This window comes from Triticum aestivum, chromosome 2B, assembly GCF_018294505.1.
Source record: "Triticum aestivum cultivar Chinese Spring chromosome 2B, IWGSC CS RefSeq v2.1, whole genome shotgun sequence".
NCBI classification, from domain to species: domain Eukaryota; kingdom Viridiplantae; phylum Streptophyta; class Magnoliopsida; order Poales; family Poaceae; genus Triticum; species Triticum aestivum.
This window is the reverse complement of record NC_057798.1, coordinates 718,783,692-718,809,873: the sequence shown is the minus strand read 5'-3', so window position 1 is coordinate 718,809,873 and position 26,182 is coordinate 718,783,692. Positions and strand designations below refer to the sequence as shown.

The 26,182-nt window shown below is 45.1% G+C and overlaps 1 protein-coding gene across 1 annotated transcript; it reads left to right on the top strand.

The window, feature by feature from the left end:
* Nucleotides 1-16,277: 16,277 nt before the first annotated feature.
* LOC123042275 (uncharacterized) lies at nt 16,278-17,288 on the top strand. Its single transcript, XM_044464759.1, has one exon. The coding sequence runs from the start codon at nt 16,307-16,309 to the stop codon at nt 16,970-16,972; it is 666 nt and encodes a 221-aa protein (XP_044320694.1). The 5' UTR covers nt 16,278-16,306; the 3' UTR covers nt 16,973-17,288.
* The last annotated feature ends 8,894 nt before the right edge of the window (nt 17,289-26,182 follow it).

The window sequence follows — 26,182 nt, the reverse complement described above, 5'->3', positions numbered from 1 at the left end:
CAGAATGAGTAAAGATACTTGCCAGTAACGAGATTGAGCTAGGTATTGAGATACTGATGATCGAATCTCGGGCAAGTAACATACCGATGACAAAGGGACCAACGTATGTTGTTATGCGGTTTGACCCATAAAGATATTTGTAGAATATGTAGGAACCAATATGAGCATCTAGGTTCCGCTATTGGTTATTGACCGGAGACATGTCTCGGTCATGTCTACATAGTTCTTGAACCCGTAGGGTCCGCACACTTAACGTTCGGTGACAATCGGTATTATGAGTTTATGTGTTTTGATGTACCGAAGGTAGTTCGGAGTCCCGGATATGATCACAGATATGACGAGGAGTCTCGAAATGGTCGAGACATAAAGATCGATATATTGGACAACTATATTTGGACATGGTTTCGAGTGAGATCGGGAATATACCGGAGTACCGGGAGGTTACCAGAACCCCCCGGGAGGTATATGGGCCTTATTGGGCCTTAGTGGAAAAGAGGGGAAAGGAGCAAAGGAGGCCCCCCCCAAGCCCAATCCGAATTGGGAAGCCCCCCCCCCTTTCCTTCCTCCCTCCTTCCCCTTCCTTCTCTCCTAGTCCAACTAGGGAAAGGGGGGGGAATCCTACTCCCAGTGGGAGTAGGACTCCCCTTGTGGCGCGCCTAGGAGGGTCGGCCCCTCCCCCTCCTCCACACCTTTATATACGGGGGAGGGGGCACCCCATAGACACACAATTTGATCATTGATCTCTTAGCCGTGTGTGGTGCCCCCCTCCACCATAATACACCTCGGTCATATCGTAGCGGTGCTTAGGCGAAGCCCTACGTCGGTAACTTCATCATCACTGTCATCACGCTGTCGTGCTGACGAAGCTCTCCCTCGAAGCTCTACTGGATCGTGAGTTCATGGGACGTTGTCGAGCTGAACGTGTGCAGTCCGCGGAGGTGCCGTACCTTCGGTGATAGGATCGGTCGATCGTGAAGACGTACGACTACATCAACCGCGTTGTCATAACGCTTCCGCTTACGTTCTATGAAGGTACATAGACGACACTCTCCCCTCTCGTTGCTATGCATCACCATGATCTTGCCTGTTCGTAGGAATTTTTTTGAAATTACAGCGTTACCCTACAGTGGCATCCGAGCCAGGTTTATGCGTAGATGTTATATGCACGAGTAGAACACAAGTGAGTTGTGGGCGACACTAGTCATACTGCTTACCAGCATGTCATACTTTGATTCGGCGGTATTGTTGGATGAAGCGGCCCGGGCCAACATTATGCGTACGCTTTCGTGAGACTGGTTCTACCGATGTGCTTCGCACATAGGTGGCTAGCAGGTGTCAGTTTCTCCAACTTTAGTTGAATCGAGTGTGGCCACACCCGGTCCTTGTGAAGGTTAAAACAGCACATACTAGACGAAATATCATTCTGGATTTGATGCGTAGGTAAGAACGGTCCTTGCTCAGCCCGTAGCAGCCACGTAAACTTGCAACAACAAAGTAGAGGACGTCTAACTTGTTTTTGCAGGGCATGGTGTGATGTGATATGGTTAAGACATGATGAGATATAAATTGTTGTATGAGATGATCATGTTTTGTAACAGAGTTATCGGCAACTGGCAGGAGCCATATGGTTGTCTCTTTATTGTATGCAATGCAATCGCCCTGTAATTGTTTTTACTTTATCACTAAGCGGTAGCGATAGTCATAGAAACAATAGTTGGTGAGACGACAACGATGCTACGATGGAGATCAAGGGGTCGCGCTGGTGACGATGGTGATCATGACGGTGCTTTGAAGATGGAGATCAAAGGCACAAGATAATGATGGCCATATCATATCACTTATATTGATTGCATGTGATGTTTATCTTTTATGCATCTTATTTTGCTTTGATTGACGGTATGATCTCTCACTAAATTTCAAGGTACAAGTGTTCTCCCTGAGTATGCACCGTTGCCAAAGTTCGTCGTGCCGAGACACCATGTGATTATCGGGTGTGATAAGCTCTACGTTAACATACAACGGGCGCAAGCCAGTTTTGCACACGCAGAAATACTCGGGTTAAACTTGACGAGCCTAGCATATGCAGATATGGCCTCGGAACACTGAGACCGAAAGGTCGAGCGTGAATCATATAGTAGATATGATCAACATAGTGATGTTCACCATTGAAAACTACTCCATTTCACGTGATGATCGGACATGGTTTAGTTGGTTTGGATCACGTGATCACTTAGATGATTAGAGGGATGTCTATCTAAGTGGGAGTTCTTAAGTAATATGATTAATTGAACTATAATTTATCATGAACTTAGTACCTCATAGTATTTTGATTGTCTATGTTGTTGTAGATAGATGGCCCGTGTTGTTGTTCCGTTGAATTTTAATGTGTTCCTTGAGAAATCTAAGTTGAAAGATGATGGTAGCAATTACACGGACTGAGTCCGTAACTTGAGGATTATCCTCATTGCTGCACAGAAGAATTACGTCCTGGAAGCACCGTTGGGTGCCAGGCCTGCTGCAGATGCTGCTGATGACATTAAGAACGTCTGGCAGACTAAAGCTGATGGCTACTCAATAGTTCAGTGTGTCATGCTTTACGGCTTAGAACAGGGACTTCAACGATGTTTTGAACGTCATGGAGCATATGAGATGTTCCAGGAGTTGAAGTTAATATTTCAAGCAAATGCCTGGATTGACAGATATGAAATCTCTAATAAGTTCTACAGTTGTAAGATGAAGGAGAATAGTTCTATCAGTGAACATATACTCAAAATGTCCCGGTATAATAATCACTTGATTCAACTGGGAGTTAATCTTCCAGATGATAGTGTCATTGACAGAATTCTTCAATCACTGCCACCAAGCTACAAGAGCTTTGTGATGAACTATAATATGCAAGGGATGGATAAGACAATTCCCGAGCTCTTCGCGATGCTAAAGGCTACGGAGGTAGAAATCAAGAAAGAGCATCAAGTGTTGATGGTCAACTAGACCACCAGTTTCAAGAAAGAGGGTAAAGGGAAGAAGAAGGGGAACTTCAAGAAGAACGGCAAACAAGTTGCTGCTCAGGAGAAGAAACCCAAGTCTGGACCTAAACTTGAGACTAAGTGCTTCTACTGCAAAGGGACTGGTCACTGGAAGCGGAACTGCTCCAAGTATTTGGCGGATAAGAAGGATGGCAAGATGAACAAAGGTATATGTGATATACATGCTATTGATGTGTACCTTACTAAAGCTCGCAGTAGCACCTGGGTATTTGATACTGGTTCTGTTGCTAATATTTGCAACTCGAAACAGGGACTACGGATTAAGCGAAGATTGGCTAAGGACGAGGTGACGATGCGCGTGGGATATGGTTCCAAAGTTGATGTGATCGCCGTCGGCACGCTACCTCTACATCTACCTTCGGGATTAGTTTTAGACCTAAATAATTGTTATTTGGTGCCAGCGTTGAGCATGAACATTATATCTGGATCTTGTTTGATGCAAGACGGTTATTCATTTAAATCTGAGAATAATGGTTGTTCTATTTATGTGAGTAATATCTTTTATGGCATGCACCCTTGAAGAGTGGTCTATTTTTGTTGAATCTCGATAGTGGTGATACACATATTCATAATGTTGAAGCCAAAATATGCAGAGTTGATAATGATAGTGCAACTTATCTGTGGCACTGTTGTTTGGGTCATATTGATGTAAAGCGCATGAAGAAACTCCATACTGATGGACTTTTGGAATCACTTGGTACTTGCGAACCATGCCTCATGGGCAAGATGACTAAAACGCCGTTCTCCGGAACAATGGAGCGAGCAACAGATTTGTTGGAAATCATACATACTGATGTATGTGGTCCGATTAATATTGAGGCTCGCGACGGGTATCGTTATTTTCTCACCTTCACAGATGATTTTAGCAGATATGGGTATATCTACTTAATGAAACATAAGTCTGAAACACTTGAAAAGTTCAAAGAATTTCAGAGTGAAGTGGAAAATCATCGTAACAAGAAAATAAAGTTTCTACGATCTGATCGTGGAGGAGAATATTTGAGTTACGAGTTTGGTTTCATTTGAAACAATACGGAATAGTTTCACAACTCACGCCACCCGGAACACCACAACATAATGGTGTGTCCGAATGTCGTAATCGTACTTTACTATATATGGTGCGATCTATGATGTCTCTTACCGATTTACCGCTATCGTTTTGGGGTTATGCTTTAGAGACGGCTGCATTCACGTTAAATAGGGCACCATCTAATTCCCTTGAGACGACGCCTTATGAACTGTGGTTTGGCAAGAAACCAAAGTTGTCGTTTCTTAAAGTTTAGTGCTGCAATGCTTATGTGAAAAAGCTTCAACTTGATAAGCTCGAACCCAAATCGGAGAAATGTGTCTTCATAGGATACCCAAAGGAGACTGTTGGGTACACCTTATATCACAGCTCCGAAGGCAAGACATTTGTTGCTAAAAATGGATCCTTTCTAGGAAGGAGTTTCTCTCGAAATAAGTGAGTGGGAGTAAAGTAGAACTTGATGAGGTAACTCTACCTGCTCCCTTATTGGAAAGTAGTTCATCATAGAAACTGGTTCCTGTGACACCTACACCAATTAGTGAGGAAGCTAATGATATTGATCAAGAAACTTCATATGAAGTTACTACCAAACCTCGTAGGTCAACCAAATTAAGATCCACACCAGAGTGGTACGGTAACTCTATTCTGGAGGTCCAGTTACTTGACCATGGCGAACCTACGAACTATGAAGAAGCGATGGTGAGCCCAGATTCCGCAAAATGGCTTGAGGCCATGAAATCTAAGATGGGATCCATGTATGAGAACAAAGTGTGGACTTTGGTTGACTCGCCCGATGATCGGCAAGCCATAGAGAATAAATGGATCTTCAAGAAGAAGACTGATGCTAACGGTAATGTTACTGTCTCCAAAGCTCGACTTGTTGCGAAAGGTTTTCGACAAGTTCATGGGGGTGACTACGATGACACTTTCTCACCCGTAGCGATGCTTAAGTCTGTCCGAATCATGTTAGCAATTGCCGCATTTTATGAATATGAAATTTGGCAAATGGATGTCAAAACTGCATTCCTTAATGGATTTCTAGAAGAAGAGTTGTATATGATGCAACCAGAAGGTTTTGTTGATCCAAAAGGTGCTAACAAAGTGTGCAAGCTCCAGCGATCCATTTATGGATTGGTGCAAGCCTCTCGGAGTTGGAATAAACGTTTTGATAGTGTGATCAAAGCATATGGTTTTATACAGATTTTTGGAGAAGCCTGTATTTACAAGAAAGTGAGTGGGAGCTCTATAGCATTTCTAATACTATATGTGGATGACATATTGTTGATTGGAAATGATATAGAATTTCTGGATAGCATAAAAGGATACTTGAATAAGAGTTTTTCAATGAAAGACCTCGCTGAAGCTGCTTATATATTGGGCATCAAGATCTATAGAGATAGATCAAGACGCTTAGTTGGACTTTCACAAGCACATACCTTGATAAAGTTTTGAAAAAGTTCAAAATGGATCAAGCAAAGAAAGGGTTCTTGCCTGTGTTACAAGGTGTGAAGTTGAGTCAGACTCAATGCCCGACCACTTCAGAAGATAGAGAGAAATGAAAAGTGTTCCCTATGCTTCAGCCATAGGCTCTATCATGTATGCAATGCTGTGTACCAGACCTGATGTGTGCCTTTCTATTAGTTTAGCAGGGGGGCACCAAAGTAATCGAGTAGTGGATCACTGGACAACGGTCAAGAACATCCTGAAATACCTGAAAAGGACTAAGGATACGTTTCTCGTTTATGGAGGTGACAAAGAGCTCGTCGTAAATGGTTACGTCGATGCAAGCTTTGACACTGATCTGGACGATTCTAAATCGCAAACCGGATACGTGTTTATATTGAACGGTGGAGTTGTCAGTTGGTGCAGTTCTAAACAAAGCGTCGTGGCGGGATCTACATGTGAAGCGGAGTACATAGCTGCTTCGGAAGCAGCAAATGAAGGAGTCTGGATGAAGGAGTTCATATCCGATCTAGGTGTCATACCTAGTGCATCGGGTCCAATGAAAATCTTTTGTGACAATACTAGTGCAATTGCCTTGGCAAAGGAATCTAGATTTCACAAGAGAACCAAACACATCAAGAGACGCTTCAATTCCATCCATGATCAAGTCCAGGTGGGAGACGTAGAGATTTGCAAGATACATACGGATCTGAATGTTGCAGACCCATTGACTAAGCCTCTCTCACGAGCAAAACATGATCAGCACCAAGACTCCATGGGTGTTAGGATCATTACTGTGTAATCTAGATTATTGACTCTAGTGCAAGTGGGAGACTGAAGGAAATATGCCCTAGAGGCAATAATAAAGTTATTATTTATTTCCTTATTTCATGATAAATGTTTATTATTCATGCTAGAATTGTATTAACCGGAAACATAATACATGTGTGAATACATAGACAAACAAAGTGTCACTAGTATGCCTCTACTTGACTAGCTCGTTGATCAAAGATGGTTAAGTTTCCTAGCCATAGACATGAGTTGTCAATTGATAAACGGGATCACATCATTAGGAGAATGATGTGATTGACTTGACCCATTCCGTTAGCTTAGCACTTGAGCATTTTAGTTTACTGCTATTGCTTTCTTCATGACTTGTACATGTTCCTATAACTATGAGATTATGCAACCCCCGATTACCGGAGGAACAATTTGTGTGCTACCAAACGTCACAACGTAACTGGGTGATTATAAAGGTGCTCTACAGGTGCCTCCGATGGTACTTGTTTAGTTGGCATAGGTCAAGATTAGGATTTGTCACTCCGATTGTCGAAGAGGTATCGCTGGGCCCTCTTGGTAATGCACATCACTATAAGCCTTGCAAGCAATGTGACTAATGACTTAGTTGCGGGATGATGCATTACAGAACGAGTAAAGAGATGCCAGTAACGAGATTGAGCTAGGTATTGAGATACCGACGATCGAATCTCGGGCAAGTAACATACCGATGACAAAGGGAACAACGTATGTTGTTATGCGGTTTGACCTATAAAGATATTTGTAGAATATGTAGGAACCAATATGAGCATCCACGTTCCGCTATTGGTTATTGATCGGAGACGTGTCTCGGTCATGTCTACATAGTTCTCGAACCCGTAGGGTCTGCACGCTTAACGTTTGGTGACGATCGGTATTATGAGTTTATGTGTTTTGATATACGAAGGTAATTCGGAGTCCCAGATATGATCATGGACATGACGAGGATTCTCGAAATGGTCGAGACATAAAGATCGATATATTGGACGACTATATTTGGACATCGGAATGGTTCCGGGTGAGATCGGGAATATACCGGAGCACCGGGAGGTTACCGGAACCCCCCGGGAGGTATATGGGCCTTATTGGGCCTTAGTGGAAAAGAGGGGAAAGGAGCAAAGGAGCCCCCCCCAGTCCAATCCGAATTGGGAAGCCCCCCCCCCCTTTCCTTCCTCCCTCCTTCCCCTTCCTTCTCTCCTAGTCCAACTAGGGAAAGGGGGGAATCCTACTCCTAGTGGGAGTAGGACTCCCCTTGGGGAGCGCCTAGGAGGGCTGGCCCCTCCCCCTCCTCCACTCCTTTATATACGGGGGAGGGGGCACCCCATAGACACACAAGTTGATCATTGATCTCTTAGCCGTGTGCGGTGCCCCCCTCCACCATAATCCACCTCGGTCATATCGTAGCGGTGCTTAGGCGAAGCCCTGCGTTGGTAACTTCATCATCACCGTCATCACGCCGTCGTGCTGACGAAGCTCTTCCTCGAAGCTCTACTGGATCGTGAGTTCATGGGACGTCGCTGAGCTGAACGTGTGTAGTCTGCGGAGGTGCCGTACCTTCAGTGCTAGGATCGGTCGATCGTGAAGACGTACGACTACATCAACCGCGTTGTCATAATGCTTCTGCTTACGGTCTACGAGGGTACGTAGACGACACTCTCCCCTCTCGTTGCTATGCACCACCATGATCTTGCGTGTTCGTAGGAAATTTTTTGAAATTACTACGTTGCCCTATATTGGGTGCTTGGGCGCCCTAGATGGTTGGTGGTATTCGGAGCTCAATCATTGTGGTGTAAAGCTCCGGGCAAGCGTCGGGGTCTCCAATTAGATTGTGGAGATCGCCCCGAGCAATTTGACGGGTACCGGTGACCGCCCCCAAGGGTTGCCAAAGTGTACGGGTTCGGTGACCGCCCCCAAGGGTTGCCATTTGTATGGGTTCGATGACCGCCCTCAAGGCCCCCTTAGTGGAATCACGGCATCTTGCATTGTGCGATGGCCGGAGGAGATTACAGTGGCCCTAGTGGCTTCTTGGGGAGCATTATGCCTCCACGCCGCTCCGAACGGAGATTAGCATCCGCAAGGGTGTGAACTTCGGGATACATCGTTGTCTCTGCGTGCCTCAGTTATCTCTTACCCGAGCCCTTTACTTATGCACTTTACTTTGTGATAGCTATATTGTTTCTTGTCATATATCTTGCTATCACCTAGTTGTTTATCTTGCTTAGCATAAGTTGTTGATGCACATAGGTGAGCCTAGTTGTTATAGGTTTTGTGCTTGACAAATTAATCGCTAGGTTTATTCCGCATTTGTTCAAGCCTAAACCGTAATTATTTTAAAGCGCCTATTCACCCCTCCCCCCTCTAGGCGACATCCACGATCTTTCAATGACAACCCGGAAGTCTTCGTGCAAGTGTTCCTAAGTACTAGTGCCCCAGAGTCATAGTCGCCATCGTTAAACCCTTAAATCAATCTGAAGAACCTGGCATCAATTTTCGCCGTCGCGTACGCCCGACCATAACTCGTGACCTTGCTGCCCGAGAAACTGGCAGGAATCTATGCCGGAGCTCTGTCTAATCCATCTCGACGGACGAACTTGGGGAAGATTCAGCCCAAAAGACAGACTCAAAGAAGAAGCGTTGTCATATATCTGAGCACCGCCCCTGCAGGGACTAGAACCCTAACCTATCTACCAGCCGAAGCCGATGCACCAAGATTTTCCTCCACGTCATCGGCCGCCGGAGCAGCAAGCGGAGGGGAGGTGAATCGACGTCATCGCCTACGGAGATCGAGAAAAGGAAGGCTTTAGCTTTACCCTAGTTACCTTGTGAGAGGGGAAAGAAAGACGTGGACTAGTCAGAAAAGCTTCCCGTCACATGAACCATCCTAGGAGTAGGAACCATATGCTAGCTCTCCGGCCGGCCCTAGCCAACGAACAACGCATGATGATTCCATGATCATATGTATCGCGACTGATTGATTCGTTACGATGTTGTGCGTGTCATGTATGCTAACAGCCAACCGACGGAGCCAACAGTACGTGCGAGTAGGAGCAGTACTTTTTTCACTGGTTTTCTTTTACTTTTTTGTCTTTGTTTTTAGCTTTCTTTTTTTACTTTTAAATGTGCATAAAACTTTGTCCTGATGCATACTAAAAATGTACAGCGGAAGAAAATTAATAAAAAATGAAAATGACAAACAAAGAAAAATTGAGAAAACAAAGAAATTAATAAAGAAAGAAATGCAAAAACCAATTAAAACCAAGAAAAAACAAATAAAAACGGAAAAAGAAACAAAATATAAAATAGTAAAAGTTGTGAAAGAAACTAAAAGCAGGTGAAAAAAGCCCGAAAGAAAACCATAAAAAGACAGAGAAAGCGAAAAAGAAAAAGAAAACAGAAGAAAACCAGCGAATGAAATGCAGGGAAAGGGGAAAAAGCAGATGAAAATGAGCCAGCCAAGAAGCTAAAGCGCGGGGACAAAAGCTTTAGGCGAGACGGAAGTGGCACTCGCACTAATCAAGATATAGGGTTTGCAGTTAGACGTGCCCTGAAATAGGAGGGGCTTTTCTAAAAAAAACAAATGGAATAGTAGGAGTTACGCGCACCACGGGCCACGACGTTCTGACCGGATTTGCAAGCTAGGCTTTGTGAATGTGTGCCTGTGGGCGGTAGTCTAGATAAAAGGAGGGGGGGGGGGATGGGGTTATGCTCCACGGAGCATTACGCCAAGATCAAAAAATATCACTCTATATTATGCTGCCCAATTTTTAAAAAAATTATAAGTTGTATCTTTTTTAAAAATGACTCACATGTATTATGAAATTTCAGAAAAAGCACAAAGCGCCCTAAACAAAATAAAAAAATACCTCAAGTTCCCTGGACCATCGAGCAACCACTATTGCTGCTGAACAAGCTACCAACACGCCACTATCATACTAGATCCAGCTTGACCCTTGTCGATAATAGTCGGGAAGTCTTCATGCAAGTGTTCCTAAGGACCAGTGCCCCAGAGCCATACTCACCATCATTAAACCCTTAAAGCAACCTGAAGAGACTGACACCAAATTTCGCCATCGCTTACGCACGGCGATATCTCATAACCTTGCTGCCCAAGAAACTGATAGGAATCTATGCCGGAGCTCCGTTTAATCCATCCCAACGGACGAACTTGAGGAAGATCGGAGCCCAAAAGACACACTTGAAGAAGAAGCATTGTCAGCCATCTGACCACCGCCTCTGCTAGGACTAAAATGCAGAATAGGGGGTCTTCATTATCAGGGTGTCGCTATGTCTCATTTATAGCGATAGTAGGGTAGCCTTGCAAAGGGAGTGTTGTACTAGGCCGGCCCAGCACGCGGGAGGCCACATGCCTCAAAAGCGCTCAGATTTTTTCATTGTTTTTCTTTTACTTTTTTGTCTTCGTTTTTAGCTTTCTTTCTTTCTTACTTTTGTTTATATTCCAAATATATATACAAGTTTTGCTAATGTGTATGAAAATGTACAATGTGTATGGAAAAATAGACATAAAAATTATAAGTTTTCAACAATGTTAATTATGTATTTGTAAAAATGATAAACGTGTGTATAAAAAGTTTTTGATGTATATAAAAATTTTATGTGTATGGAAAAAACGGAGATCAGAAAATGTATTTTGCAGAAAATGTTATTCATGTATTTTCAAAATGTTAAACATATATATAGAACATGTTCCTGATGCATACTAAGAGTGTACGATGTTTGTGTAAAAAGTAGACATAAAAATTATATGTTTAAAAATGTATATCATGTATTTAGAAAATGTTGCACATTTATTTTAAAATGCTTTAGTGTATTAGAAAAATGAAAATGTGTATGGAAAAAAGTAGATATAAAGACATATGATTTTTAGAAAGTTAATCATATATATGAAAAAATGTTAAATGTGCATAAAAAATGTTCCTGATACATAGAAAAAATATACAACGTAACCGAAGAAAACTAATAAAAACCGAAAGCGACAAACAAAGAAAAATTGAGAAAACCAAGAAATTAATCAAGAAAGAAATGCAAAACCAAGAAAAAACAAATAAAAACGAAAAAATAAACAAAATAAAAAAAAGTAGTAAAAACTGTGAAAGAAGCTAAAAACAGGTGAAAAAACCCCGCAAGAAAACCATGAAAAAACAAAGAAAGCGAAAAAAACAATAAAACAGAAGAAACCAGCTAACGAAATGCTGGGAAGGAAAAAAAGCAGATGAAAATGGGCCCGCCCAGTAGCTAAAGCGCAGGACAAAAGCTTCAGGCGAGACGGAAGTGGCACTCGCACTAAGCGAGATATAGGGTTTGCTATCATATGTGCCCTAAAATAGGAGGAGCTTTTCTAAAAAAAAAAAACAAGTGGAATAGTAGGAGCTCCGCGCACCACGGGCCACGTTATTCTGACCGGATTTGCAAGCTAAGCTTTGTGAATGTGTGCTTGTGGGCGGTAGTCTGGAAAAAGGGGGGTTGTGCTCCTGGGAGTATTACGCCTGGACTGAAAAATACCACCTATATTATGCTAGCCATTTTTTAAAAAATTATAAGTTGTATTTATTTCAAAATTGACTCACATGTATTATAAAATTTCAGCAAAAGCACAAAGCACCCCAAACAAAATTTTAAAAATACCTCAAGGTCCCTGGACCATCGAGCAACCATTGTCACTGCTGAACGAGCCACCAACACGCCGCTATCACTACTATCATACTAGAGCCAGACTGACCCTTATTAATAGCCGGGAAGTCTTCATGCAAGTGTTCCTAAGGACTAGTGGCCTAGAGTCGTAGTCGCCATCATTAAACCCCTAAATCAATATGAAGAACCTGGCATCAATTTTCACCGTGGTGCGTACACGACGATAACTCATAACCTTGTTGCCCGAGAAACTGGCAGGAATCTACGCCGGAGCTCCGTCTAATCCATCTCGACAGACGAACTTGAGGAAGATCGGAGCCCGAAAGACAGACTTGAAGAAGAAGCATCGTCATCCATCTGAGCACCGCCTCTGCTAGGACTAAAACGCTAACTTATCTACTAGCCGAAGTTGAGGCACCAAGATTTCCATCTCCGCCATCGGCTGCCAGAGCAGCAAGCGAAGGGAATCCACGGCAGGGCCGACAGAGATAGAGGAAAGGTAGGCTTTGCCCTAGTTACCTTGTGAGAGGGGAAAGAAAGATATAGACTAGTCGGAAACGCTTCCCGTCACATTAAGGCCTTATACAATGCTAGATATTTAGGGAGGTGCTTAGATAAACAAACCGAATTTTGCTGAAACACCAATACCTATTTCTACACGAGATTGCCTAATTAAACGTATACCCTCTATAAATAAGCACCGATGCTTAAAAATCACTGGTTTATTTTTCTAAACACCTTCCCTAAGCATCTTGCATTGTACAAGGCCTAATCATCTACTCCTAGTAAACATATGCTAGCTCTCCGGCCGGTCCCAGCCAACGAACGACGCATGATGATTCCATGATCATATGTATCGCGACTGATTGATTCGTTACGATGTTGTGCGTGTCATGTATGCGAACAGCCAACCGACGGAGCCAACAAATCATTGCTCTGCTTTCCGTCGATGTGTGCGGTCAGTCGTCGATCGCTCCACCTCTACCTCTCTGCAACCGTACGTGCGAGTAAGAGTAGGAGTAGTATCCCAACAACTAGATGCCCGCGATCGGGCACACGGAACGCGTGACCATCCAGATGCAGGCATGCATCACGGGGATACGTACACTTCATCATCCTTCATCCTTCATCCTCATCTCTCTCTCTCTCTCTCTCTCTCTCTCTCTCTCTCTCTCTCTCTCTCTCTCTCTCTCTCTCTCATGGTTGTTATCCAGCTGAGCAACAATGGCGACCCACACGCATCGCCAACAAAAATGGGAAGAAGAAGAAGAAGAAGGAAAGCCAGCTCGGATCGACTGCCCACTCGGGGGTTTCAACGAGTCGGGACTGAAACTGACAAGGGCAAGACAGCACGCAACATTCCGTGCAAGAAGGCACAGCCTACGGGCCATGAACGACCCTGCCTGCATATGCCCTCGTTTTGTTGCTCTAAAACGGGGCTCGAGACTCCATCTCCAGCTGTCCTCCACCTCTCCAGCTGGCTGCACCGCGCAGTTTGTTCACTCACGCTGCAGCTATACCTTGGGTGACGTCCGGCAAGAACGCACAAACGCACGCACGTACAGATCATCACCATGCACTTGCAGGTTTTTGTCGCGTGTAGTGTACATCCAGCCTGCGGATTTGCGCGAACCTCAAATGATCCCGGAATGACTTTGTCCAGGTGGCGGCATTTGTTGCTCCGAAATTTATGTGCCCAAACCAGCATCAACATTTCTTTTTCTTTTGCGGGGAATACCGGCAGCAACTTTGTCCAGGTGGCACAGTCAAGAGTTTGTTGTCTTACCTGAATCAGCACTCATCCTGGACTCCATGTTTTGCATATAACCGAAACGAGATCCAGGTCATTGCTCGATGTATAGGCCGGGGCTTGCTCATTTTTTCAAAAAATAACAATCTATAATGTATCCCGCGGAATTTATAATGGGACCTTCAGAATCTTCTCTTCTCTTTGATCACAAACAAGCATAGATCCTATCCCTCCGTTCCACCCACTAGGGCTGGACCGTAGCTCGTGAGCTTAATGAGGGCTCGATAGTTCGGCTCGTTATACCCATGGCCCTCTTCTTAATGAACATAGCTAATCGACGACTTTCAGCTCGTTAAGCTTAATGAGCTTAATGAACGAGCTAATGAGTTTCACGAGTAGCTCGTTAAGATTGTTAGTAACAACACAACACATATTTTCATCTTATGTGACATAATTTTCGTAGCACCTCAGCCTATCTATTCAATCTAATCTACATAGGAGGCAACAAACAAGTGCATTTTCTTGTGTAGTCATCGTCTTCCTTTTAAAAATCACATCGACACACTCATCATGTAGACTGCAGCACATCAAAATCTGTTAACGAGCGCTCACGAGCTTAACCAGCTTCAAAGAACCGAGCCAAGCAGGGATTTTTTGCTCATTAATATTAACGAGCTTAACGAGCCGAGCCTTAACGAGCACGAGCTTAACGAGTACGAGCTTAACGAGCTGAGCAACCCGTTAATCCACCCCTACCACCCACGCTCTACTTCAAAGTCTCTCCTGCTTTCCATACACCCACATTCATTTCTAGTGGCATTGCTGCCATTTTATCCTCGCTTGAATCATATACATGCACACACAAAGGGCTTAAAGCAAGGATAATCGTAGAGCCAATAGTTGGGCTTGAATCCAAGATCTCCTTTTGTAATCATGATTTAAAATTATATGTACCAACAGAAAAGAGGTCACGGGAGAGGAGGCATAGTACACATTTCACTAGTTGTCATCCCACTATGTGGGGGGGGGGGGGGGGGGGCACCTTTTCTTCCTTGATGTGCCCCATCGACTCGTAAATCTGCATATGTAGAGAATGTAAACCTTTCTCTGGCGCCAGTGCCCCTCACATAACCCTACCATCTCACACTGTGAACCTAAAACATTGATTGTCTAATACCTTCTCCTCCTCAGACTCTGGCCTCGCCTAACCTGCATGCGCCACTTCACATCATCATGCCTCGGCCCCATCTTACCAATGGCTAGAGAATCACACGATCAGAAATATGGTCGTTGTTTGTATTTTGTTTCCAATTGCCCGACAATCGACAAACATGCATAAAGAAATTAATTTGTAATTTGGCTATCCATAGCCAAAGCAATCCAGGGTTCTTTCTCTGCCGTCACATTCCTCCAAAGGTAGATCGTTGACTCGACACTGGCTCTGCTGGTGCGGTCGTGCGAGGAGGCCTCGGTCTACCTGTGGGGGCAGTCATTTTCTCAGCATGGGGCCATAAAGGAGATATTTGCTTGTCTGTCACTTCAGCCCTTTCAGCGGTGGTGGAGGCAATGTCTAATGATTCCTCGAGCTTCTTATCTGGCCATGGTGATGTGCACCATCGGATCCAAAGACGAGCCGGGTGGACATGGGTAGGTCTTCATTGTCCGTGGCTTCGGACCTTTCGGTGGTGGAGGCAGCAGGATTCAATAAGGTCTCCCCAGCTTCTATGGTCTACGCGGCGGCAGACCTAATGACGAGATCGAGTGAGTAAGTTTGCATTTCGTTGTTTCTTCGTCAGAGTTGGTGCTACTTCGGCAGTAACGGTGCTGGTTATTCCGTTGTTTTGGTAGGACATCTAGGTATGATCGTCCATTCGTCCTATCGTCGTCTTCACCTCCAGGTCGTGGACGATCCTTCAGGTTCGACTTCGTCGGCACTTCCCGACAGAGATCGATGACTTTCCAGTAGCCTGTGTGCGTAATATCTTTTGTTCCAGCAATGACACGGAACTCCGGTGCGGCATCGATGTGCCATTCACATGTGCGGGATGAAGAGGATTGAGGATTCTACCGTGTTGCATCTTCCTCCCTTTTACGGTCCTTCTTGTAATGTTGGTATTTGATTAGTACTCCCTCCGTAAAAAAATATAAGAACGTTTAGATCACTAAGATTAGTACTCCCTCCGTAAAGAAATATAAGAGCGTTTAGATCACTAAGTTAGTAATGTAAACACTCTTATATTTCTATTTCTTTACGGAGGGAGTACTAATAAAGAGCTTCGACTCATTCGTAGAAAATAATTTGTGAGATCAACAAAAGACTTAGTGATCTCAATGCTTTTATATTTCTTTACAGAGGGAGTACTAATAAAGAGCTTCGACTCATTGGAAGAAAATAATGTGTGAGATCAACAAAAGAAGGTACAAATAATGGAAGTCAGAGTGAGTAAGCCAGCTTAGCATCGGGCTAACTGACAGTACGGATGGCTAGACACATTTCGCCACACGACACCCACGGGCCTTGCGTATATATAAACCCATGGGAGTCGCGCAGGCGAGCTCACCACCTCGTCCACCATGGCTCCACTGTTCCACGTGGAGGCTCTGCTCCCGAGCTCGATCTCACCCAAGATCGACTCCATCCTCCACTCCCACATCTACCGGCAGGTAGGTCACGTCTTCCGCGCCGTCGCCAGGTTCAGGGCCCTGCTCGTCGACGTGATACTCAGCAAGAAGAGGACTGCCGCCGCGAGAGCCGGCGGTGGCGGGTACGGCCACTACGGTCGCTCGACGACGAAGTCGGCGAAGAGGAGCGGCGGCAAGAAGCAGACGAGCAAGATCGTCGGCTTCGTGAAGATGCACTTCGTCGGCACCTCCTTCCCGCCAGCTCGAGCGAGGGATCGGTTGGACGCCAGCCGCGCGCCCTGCTATTCGTCATACTACGACTACGAGTACGCGGCGGAGTGGAACGCTGTGGTTCCGGCGACGGCGGCGGCCGTGGAGGAGGAGGTGGTGGAGGTGTGCGACGACACGGCGGAGTGCGGGTACCTGTGTTGGCTGGAGGAGGAGAGGTCGTCGGGTGGCGTGCCGGCGGGCGAGGACGACGGCGCCGAGGCTAGTCCGGCGGTGAACGAGATCGACAGGCTGGCGGAGAAGTTCATCGCGAGGTTCCACGCGAAGTTCTTGCTGGAGAAGCAGGAGTCGTACCGGAGGTACCAGGAGATGATCGCCAGGAGCATATGAACCACGAGATCCATGACGACCCATCGAGGGTTCATCCATTGCGCCGGGCGGCTTGGTGTCCGGACTCTGAGCATCCGGAGTACTACGTGAGTACGAATTTGATGTTGAGCAGTGAGTAATTCATGGTGCAGCTCTTCGTGGCCGTGCCTCGAAATTGGAGTCGTTTTCGCTGGGGGCGTGTCGTGTGTCGTGTGTCGTGTGTCGTGTGTGCGTGTGATGATTTAATTTGGTGGATTCATGTAAGGTTGGGTTACGGTCGAAGCAAAATTATTCTTCGGGAGGTCAAGAAATAATATCAGCAGTGATTTATATACAAGATTCACACAGCCAAAGGAGATTCAGGTCCTGGCATGAAACAACGATGAAAGCTCATGCTTTTGTGGCAAAAATGGCTATGTGCAAGGCAAGTTTTTAGTTGGATAAAAAAAATGCATGAACACCCAACAACTAGAGTCTATACCAAGTACTTGCTGGTATATATTTTCCTCAAAAGTCAAGCTTCATCAACTTCAACCAAATTTACAGAAACAAATATCGACGTCTATGATACCAAATAAATATCATTAGATACACCATGAGACATACTTTTATATTACATTTATTTGATATTTTTAATGATGATAACTTTCTCAGTAACATTTCTCAAACTCTACAAGGTATGACTTTTGAAAAATAATTACTTTGCGCACAAGATTATGAAATGAAAAAAGTTGGCGGGTAAATGTATGCACATATGCGCTTCACGAGAAATAATCTAATTGATGTAGCTAGAGTAATAAATGGAATTGTGAGAAATAATAATCTCTCTGTCCGAAATTAGTTGACGCTTAAACGGAGTATCTCGGTACATGGTCTAATATTCCACTCAAATTTGTTAGCACACTCACTCGAAAGATAGAAAATATCAAGTCCCACAAAAAGCATACATGGCAAGTTTATACTTTAAATGCTATGATTTGGTTGACGAATTGTCTTGGTGGTTCTGCTTCATTCTTATGAGTTGCTTTCGAAAAACGGATATGAAGACCCAAAAAAGATTGGCTTATCAAACAAGTAAAAGATAAAAGCTAGTTGTGGAAATTAGATTACCATTGTTTGTTTGGATTCGAAATGCAACACATATAAGCATGTTATTGTAGAGTGATTACTCTCAAAACCACATCACAGGAACATTCTACCTCAACTTTTAGATTTATTCTTAGACAATAAGAAACTTATAGTCTAGTTATTCATAGTGCACCCAAAGTATGAAATTTAAGTAATCCCAGCAAGCCGAACCCACACGGACAGGCAGAGATGGCCATGAGCCCATATGTCACCCTCCTATTCTTCCCTTCTTGTTCATTATTCGTCCTCATATGGTCTCTCTATGCGTATGCGCGCGCGTGCGCCGCCACATATTACGGCGTTGATGGTGAGATTGAATAGGTAGTCATGCTGCATCGACACGTCATATCTAGACTAGAAAGCATCATACACTAGAGATCTCCGTGAGCGCTTCTACTCAGGGCGATGCGATGCTCTCTAATATTAAGGGTTGAAGCAAGGGAGGGACGGACGAGACAAGGAAGAAAGAAGAGAAAGGGGGATAAAATGAGGATGCTTGGGTGGGGTTCCCATGTCCACATGAGCACCCTCAACCATATGAACATCCAAGTTGCCACTTACGTGTGGGCCCAAGCTGTTTGTCTGCCCTCTTTCTTTCAGGGGTCTCTATTTGCTCTGAGGAGGTCGTCGATTTGGGCGACAAAAAGTTTATGTGTGGAAGGAAAAATGTAGAGGCATAGAAACCGTTACAAGAACTATATTATCCTATTTTGGAAGAGAACATCGAAAAGTTCTAGTGGTAGGGTGAGGTAAGAATGTGGGAGTTAAGTGACGATGCCATTAACCTAGGGTAGGGTCATAGGCCTGACCTATATGCCCTACCCAATGTCACTACCCTAGAGTCAAAGACATTCAAAGTATAGCAAGAAGCACCGACTGAAGCCATTGAGTACAATCCACTCGACCAGTCATCTCACTTGGATATCCCCAATTTCACTCGACCTGGACGAAGTCATTCGACCATGCAGGAAACCACTCGGAGTACAAAAGACCTAGAGTCACTCAGGATGGCAACGGTCAGGCATTCACTCCATAGTCTTAAAGATCATTAATAGCACTTTATAGCTGGCGTTACCAGTAACGCCCTGTCTTAATGTACATTGAACCCTGTAACGGGGGACGGCTGGGGTCCTAGCGCACTCTATATAAGCCACCACCCCCCTCCTCTGAGACAAGGATTCGCACCCCTTGTAACACACACCCATATTCCAGTCGACCGCCTCAGGGCACCGAGACGTAGGGCTTTTAACTCCTCCGAGAGGGGCCTAAACTAGTAAACTTGTGTGTACAACCTCGCCGTAGCTAGGGCCTTGCCTCCTCATACGTACCCCCTACTCTTACTGTCAGACTTAGTACCATGACAGTTGGCGCCCACCATGGGGCAAGGCGTCTTAGCGACTTCCAACGAGATTGCATTTTCTCCGATCTTCATCAACATGGTTTCTGGCGGTGGCTTGGACATGGGCCACGAGTTCCGACTCGGAGCGCTCACTTCCGTCGCCGACGACTCCACCTGGCTCCAAGAAGCCCCCTCGATGTCGAGGCCCTTCCGATCCGTGGAGCGTTGCACTTCCGCGCGAGTGCTTGCGGTGTTCTCTTACGACAGCCGTCGACTCCGTATCGGTTAGTCCTCACATCGTCCACTCACTCCGCTGGTCGCCGCCGCAAGCAATCCGGTCGGTCGCGGCTCCAGCGGTGGGTAAAGCATGCGGTGGCTCGTCAGATGACCATCCCACAAGTCGTGGCGATCGAGCCCAACGAATTTCTCTGCGGCCCAGTCGACCTGTCGGCTGGCTCTGCGGATGCTTTTTCCGAGCGCGGGAGCTGTGACCCCGTGGTGGAAGTTCTCATGGCTGACCCTCGTCACAGCTAGCCCGGGTTTCGTCGCAACGATGGAGACGGCAGCGGCGATGGTCCGTCATTCGGCCACGATGAGTACGAGCCCAACCTCTCAATTTGCAGCAGAGGGAAGAGCTGCATCGCCGCAACGTGGAGGCACTCTAAACCCCCATCATGGGGGAAACCGTCGAGGCCCGGGCCTTGGAGGCGGTGCGCCTGACCATGTTGGTTGAGCGCACACGTCTGGAGAACCTCTAGCACTCTCTCGACGAATGCGCCCGCTGACTGATCCCCGAATCCAATCGACATCGGAGACAGTTGTTTCCGCATGAACCTCAGGTATACCACACGCCAATCTAGAATCTTACAGCTGACGCAAGTATAGCAGAGTCTATTCGGCCGCCCCGTTCAGAAGCTGGAAGGGGCTTGGAACAGATCCGAGAGCTGCTTTGAGCAGCAGGAGAGCTGAACTCCACCGTTTCCCAGTCGCGGAACAGGATCCACAACAGGTCAGTAAGGGCAGATATAGTTCAGTCAGCACACAGTCCTGGGTCGCCTTTGCAGCGTGAAGATCGTGATCACCATCGAGATCGGCACCTGGGAAGAGCTCATGGAGAGTTTGATCGTGAGTACGCCCGTGACAACCACCATTGAGTGCCTTCACCCCTTCCGAGGGACGGGTCGTACACGCCCCGGCGATATGACGACAGGCGCCTGTATGGTAATGACCGCAGAGTTCCAGTCGACCCAAGAGAGCCTGGGTTCGACGCAAGGTCAGTCCTTTTACAAGGTTTGGTCGACCGGAACAGAGCATACGGAGAAGGGTTGGATAGAGACAGGCCCAGTGGAAGAAGGGTCCACGTTTCCAGCCCTGAGTGTTTCGGAAGAACCATCCGAGCCGCTGAGATCCCTCACAACTTCAGATTGGCGACTGGCGTCAGTAAGTTCACATGAGAGTCGAAGCCTGACACTTGGTTGGAGGACTACCGAGTGGCTATGCATATTGGTGGCGGTAACAACGAGGTGGCCATGAAGCACCTCCCTCTGATGCTTGAAGGTTCTGCCAGAGCTTGGCTGAATCTGTTGGCCCTGGAAGCATTTTCAATTGGGATGAGTTGGCCCGAGTGTTTACCAAAACATTTGAGGGCACCTGCAAGAGACCTGCTGGTTTGACAGAATTGCAGCATTGCGTGCAGAAACATAATGGGACTTTGAGAGACTATATCTAGAGATGGACCACTCTTCACCACACGGTGGAGAATGTATTGGATCACCAAGCAGTATGTGCCTTTAAAGAAGGCGTTCATTACAGAGAGCTCAATCTGAAGTTCGGTCGGACAGGAGACATGACTCTGTCTCGGGTGATGGAGATTGCCACTCGGTACGCTAACGGCGAAGAATAGGACCGACTCCGGAGCGGCAAGCACAAGTCAGTCCCCCAGGACACCGGAGGAGGAAACTCCAGTCGGAAACAGAAACCAGAGCCGAAGCTGCAGGTCCTATTGAGGCAGCAGTCTTGAATCAGGGGAAGTTCAAGGGGAAGCCTAAAGGGCCTTGGACCCCCAAGAAAGTGAAAGATCAAGCCGGGAATGATGTGCTTGATTTACCGTGTCACATTCACACCAAAAAGGACGAGGAGGGTAACTTGATTCTTCCCAAGCATACCACTCGACAGTGTCAGCTCCTTATTCGGAGTTTCCGTGAGAAAGGTCAGCCTAGTGAAAAGAAAAAGGAGTCTGATAAGGAAGAAGACAAAGAGGAGGATGAAGGTTATCCTAATGTCAATGCCACTTTAGTGATTTTTGCTGACGTCGAGAGCAAGAGTCGATTGAAAGTGATTAACAGAGAAGTAAACATGGTTGCTCCAGCAACAACGACATATTTGAAGTGGTCAAAAAACCCCATTACATTCGACCAGTCTGACCACCCAGTTCACGTTGCCACCCCTGGGCGGCAAGCGTTGGTGGTCGATCCAGTCGTTGGGGGCACTCGACTGACCAAGGTTTTGATGGATGGCGGTAGTGGTCTGAATATCCTGTACGCTGAGGCCCTCGAAGGGATGGGCATCCCGATGTCCAAGCTCAGTGAGAGCAACATGCGATTCCACGGAGTCATCCCAGGAAAGAAAGCCGATTCACTCGGTCAGATCACTCTTGACGTGGTTTTCGGCGATAAGAAGAATTATCACAAGGAAAAGTTGACCTTTGAGGTAGTGGATTTCAAAAGTGCGTACCATGCCATTCTGGGCCGGCCTACGTACGCTCATTTCATGGCTCGACCGTGTTATGTGTACCTCAAGTTGAAAATGCCTGGCCCCAAAGGCGTGATCACAGTCACTCGGAATCGACAAAGAGCAGAAGATTGCCTCCAGAAAGGCTCTAAGATTGCCGATGAACAGATGGCAGCAGTGGAGTTTCAAGAGTACCAGAAGAACGCAGATCCGAGTGATTTGTTGCGTGCCTCTGAGTATGCATTTCTGTCGGCCGGCGAAAAAAAACCAGTCCACATTCACCCGACCGATCCCAATGCTGCTCCGACCCATATTTCAACAACACTCGACAACAAATAGGAAGAAGCGCTCATCCAGTTCCTCCGTGAGAACTGGGACATCTTCGCTTGGAAACCATCAGACATGCCAGGTGTACCCAGGGGACTGGCTGAGCACCGTTTGCGAGTCGACCCGAAAGCAAAACCTGTTAAAGAGCATCTCCATCGGTCTGCCACGGAGAAGAGGAAGGCAATTGGCGAGGAGGTGGCTCGTCTTCTGGCAGTTGAGTTCATCCGCAAGATATACCACTCCGAGTGGCTCGCTTATTTAATTCATCTAGCAATTCATTCTGAGCCTTAAGTACTTGTTCAGCTTGAGTGGTAACCATAGAAACATGTTTCCTAGTGAGTTTAAGTTCACCCTTAACTCTAGACATATAATCACTCAAGCGCCCAATCATATAAGCATTATTTTCAACTGTCTACTAATATAATCATTGAAATTTGCTTGTTTATCCAAAAAATCATCAAATTCATCTAAGCACTGGCTAGCAAATTTAGTAGATGGGATTTCAACTTTATCATATCTGTAGAGAGAATTTACCTTCACTACCTGTGTCGTGTTATCAAGACAATGTGTTTCTTTAACAGGCGGTATATCAAGACCATGTATTTCTTCAATAGGAGGTAAATTCTTAACATCTTTGGCTTTAATACATTTTTCTTTCATTGACTTCTTTGCCTCTTGCATATCTTTAGGACTGAGAAACAGAACACCCCTCTTCTTCGGAGTTGGTTTAAGAATAGGCTTAGGAGTTGGCTCAATTGGCTCCAAAATTAGCTCAGGAAGAGTCCAATTATTTTCATTAGTCAACATATTATTTAATAGCAATTCAGCTTGGTCGACTGTTCTTTCCCCGAAAACACAACCAGCACTTCTATCCAAGTGGTCCTTGGAAGCATCACTTAGTCCATTATAAAAGATATCAAGTATTTCATTTTTCTTAAGAGGATGATCAAGCAAAGCATTAAGTAATCGGAGAAGCCTCCCCCAAGCTTGTGGGAGACTCTCTTCTTCAATTTGCACAAAATTATATATTTCCCGCAAGGCAGCTTGTTTCTTATGAGCAGGGAAATATTTAGCAGAGAAGTAATAGATTATATCCTGGGGACTACGCACACAACTAGGATCAAGAGAATTAAACCAAGTTTTAGCATCACCCTTTAATGAGAAAGGAAATATTTTAAGGATATAATAATATCGAGATTTCTCATCATTAGTAAAAAGGGTGGCTATATCATTTAACTTAGTGAGATGTGCCACTACAGTTTCAGATTTAGTGCCATAGAAAGGATCAGATTCAACTAAAGTAATAATCTCAGGATCAACAGAGAATTCATAATCCTTATCAGTAACAAAGATAGGTGAAGTAGCAAAAGCAGGGTCATATTTCATTCTGGCATTCAGAGTTTTCTGTTTCAGCTTAGCTAGTAATTTCTTAAGATTTGATCTATCATTGCAAGCAAGAAAATCTCTAGCAGTTTCTTCATCCATAACATAACCCTCAGGAACTATAGGCAATTCATACTTAGGGAAGAACCTTCATCATCACTATCATCAATATTATTAGTTTCAATAATTTCATTCTCCCTAGCCCTAGCAAGTTGTTCATCAATAAATTCACCTAATGGTACAGTAGTATCAAGCATAGAAGTAGTTTCATCAAAAGTATCATGCATAGCAGAAGTGGCATCATCAATAACATGCGACATGTTAGAATTCATAGCAGTAGCAGGTTTAGGTGTCGCAAGCTTACTCATAACGGAAGGAGAATCAAGTGCAGAGCTAGATGGCAGTTCCTTACCTCCCCTCGTAGTTGAGGGATAAATTTTACTTATTTGATCTTTCACGTTCTTCATAGCGATCAGCAGATATAAATCCCAAGTGACTCAAAGAATAGAGCTATGCTCCCCGGCAACGGCACCGGAAAATAGTCTTGATAACCCACAAGTATAGGGGATCGCAACAGTTTTCGAGGGTAGAGTATTCAACCTAAATTTATTGATTCGACACAAGGGGAGCCAAAGAATATTCTCAAGTATTAGCAGTTGAGTTCTCAATTCAACCACACCTGGATAACTTAGTATCTGCAGCAAATTATTTAGTAGCAAAGTAGTATGATAGTAATGGTAACAGTGGCAAAAGTAACGATAGCAGTTTTGTAGTAATTGCAACAGTAGCAACGAAAAAGTAAATAAGCAAAGCACAATATGTGAAAAGCTCGTAGGCATTGGATCAGTGATGGATAATTATGTCGGATGCAATTCATCATGTAATAGTTATAACATAGGGTGACACAGAACTAGCTCTAGTTCATCAATATAATGTAGGCATGTATTCCGAATATAGTCATACGTGCTTATGGAAAAGAACTTGCATGACATCTTTTGTCCTACCCTCCCGTGGCAGCGGGGTCCTAATGGAAACTAAGGGATATTAAGGCCTCCTTTCAATAGAGTACCGGACCAAAGCATTAAAACATAGTGAATACATGAACTCCTCTAACTACGATCATCACCGAGAAGTATCCCGATTATTGTCGCTTCAGGGTTGTCGGATCATAACACATAATAGGTGACTATAGACTTGCAAGATAGGATCAAGAACTCACATATATTCATGAAAACATAATAGGTTCAGATCTGAAATCATGGCACTCGGGCCCTAGTGACAAGCATTAAGAATAGCAAAGTCATAGCAACATCAATCTCAGAACATAGTGGATACTAGGGATGTAGGATCTTGAGAAGTAAGTCTAGAGGGGGTGATTAGACTACTTGACCAATTAAAAACTATGCCTTTTCCCAATTTTAGTCTTTGGCAGATTTTAGCTATCTTAGCACAAGTCAAGCAATCTTCACACAATTCAAGCAAGCATGCAAAGAGTATATGAGCAGCGGAAAGTAAAGCATGCAACTTGCAAGAATCTAAAGGGAAGGGTTTGGAGATTTCAAACGCAATTTGGAGACATGGTGATTTTGAGCCGTGGTTCCGATAGGTGGTGCTATCGTACATCCACGTTGATGGAGACTTCAACCCATGAAGGGTAACGGTTGTGCGAGTCCACGGAGGGCTCCACCCAAGAAGGGTCCACGAAGAAGCAACCTTGTCTATCCCACCATGGTCGTCGCCCACGAAGGACTTGCCTCACTAGCGGTAGATCTTCACGAAGTAGGCGATCTCCTTGCCCTTACAAACTCCTTGGTTCAACTCCACAATCTTGTCGGAGGCTCCCAAGTGACACCTAGCCAATCTAGGAGACACCACTCTCCAAGAAGTAACAATGGTGTGTTGATGATGAAGTCCTTGCTGTTGTGCTTCAAATGATAGTCTCCCCAACACTCAACTCTCTCTCACAGGATTTGGATCTGGTGGAAAGAAGATTTGAGTGGAAAGCAACTTGGGGAAGGCTAGAGATCAAGATTCATATGGTAGGAATGGAATATCTTGGCCTCAACACATGAGTAGGTAGTTCTCTCTCAGAAATGGTAAGTTGGAAGTGTAGGTTTGTTCTGATGGCTCTCTCCACGAATGAAGAGGAGGTGGAGGGGTATATATAGCCTCCACACAAAATCTAACCGTTACACACAATTTACCAATCTCGGTGGGACCGAATCAACAAACTCGGTCAGACCGATTTAGTAAACAATGTGACCGTTAGGGTTTTCGGTGGGACCGATATGCAACTCGGTAGGACCGATATGATTAGGGTTAGG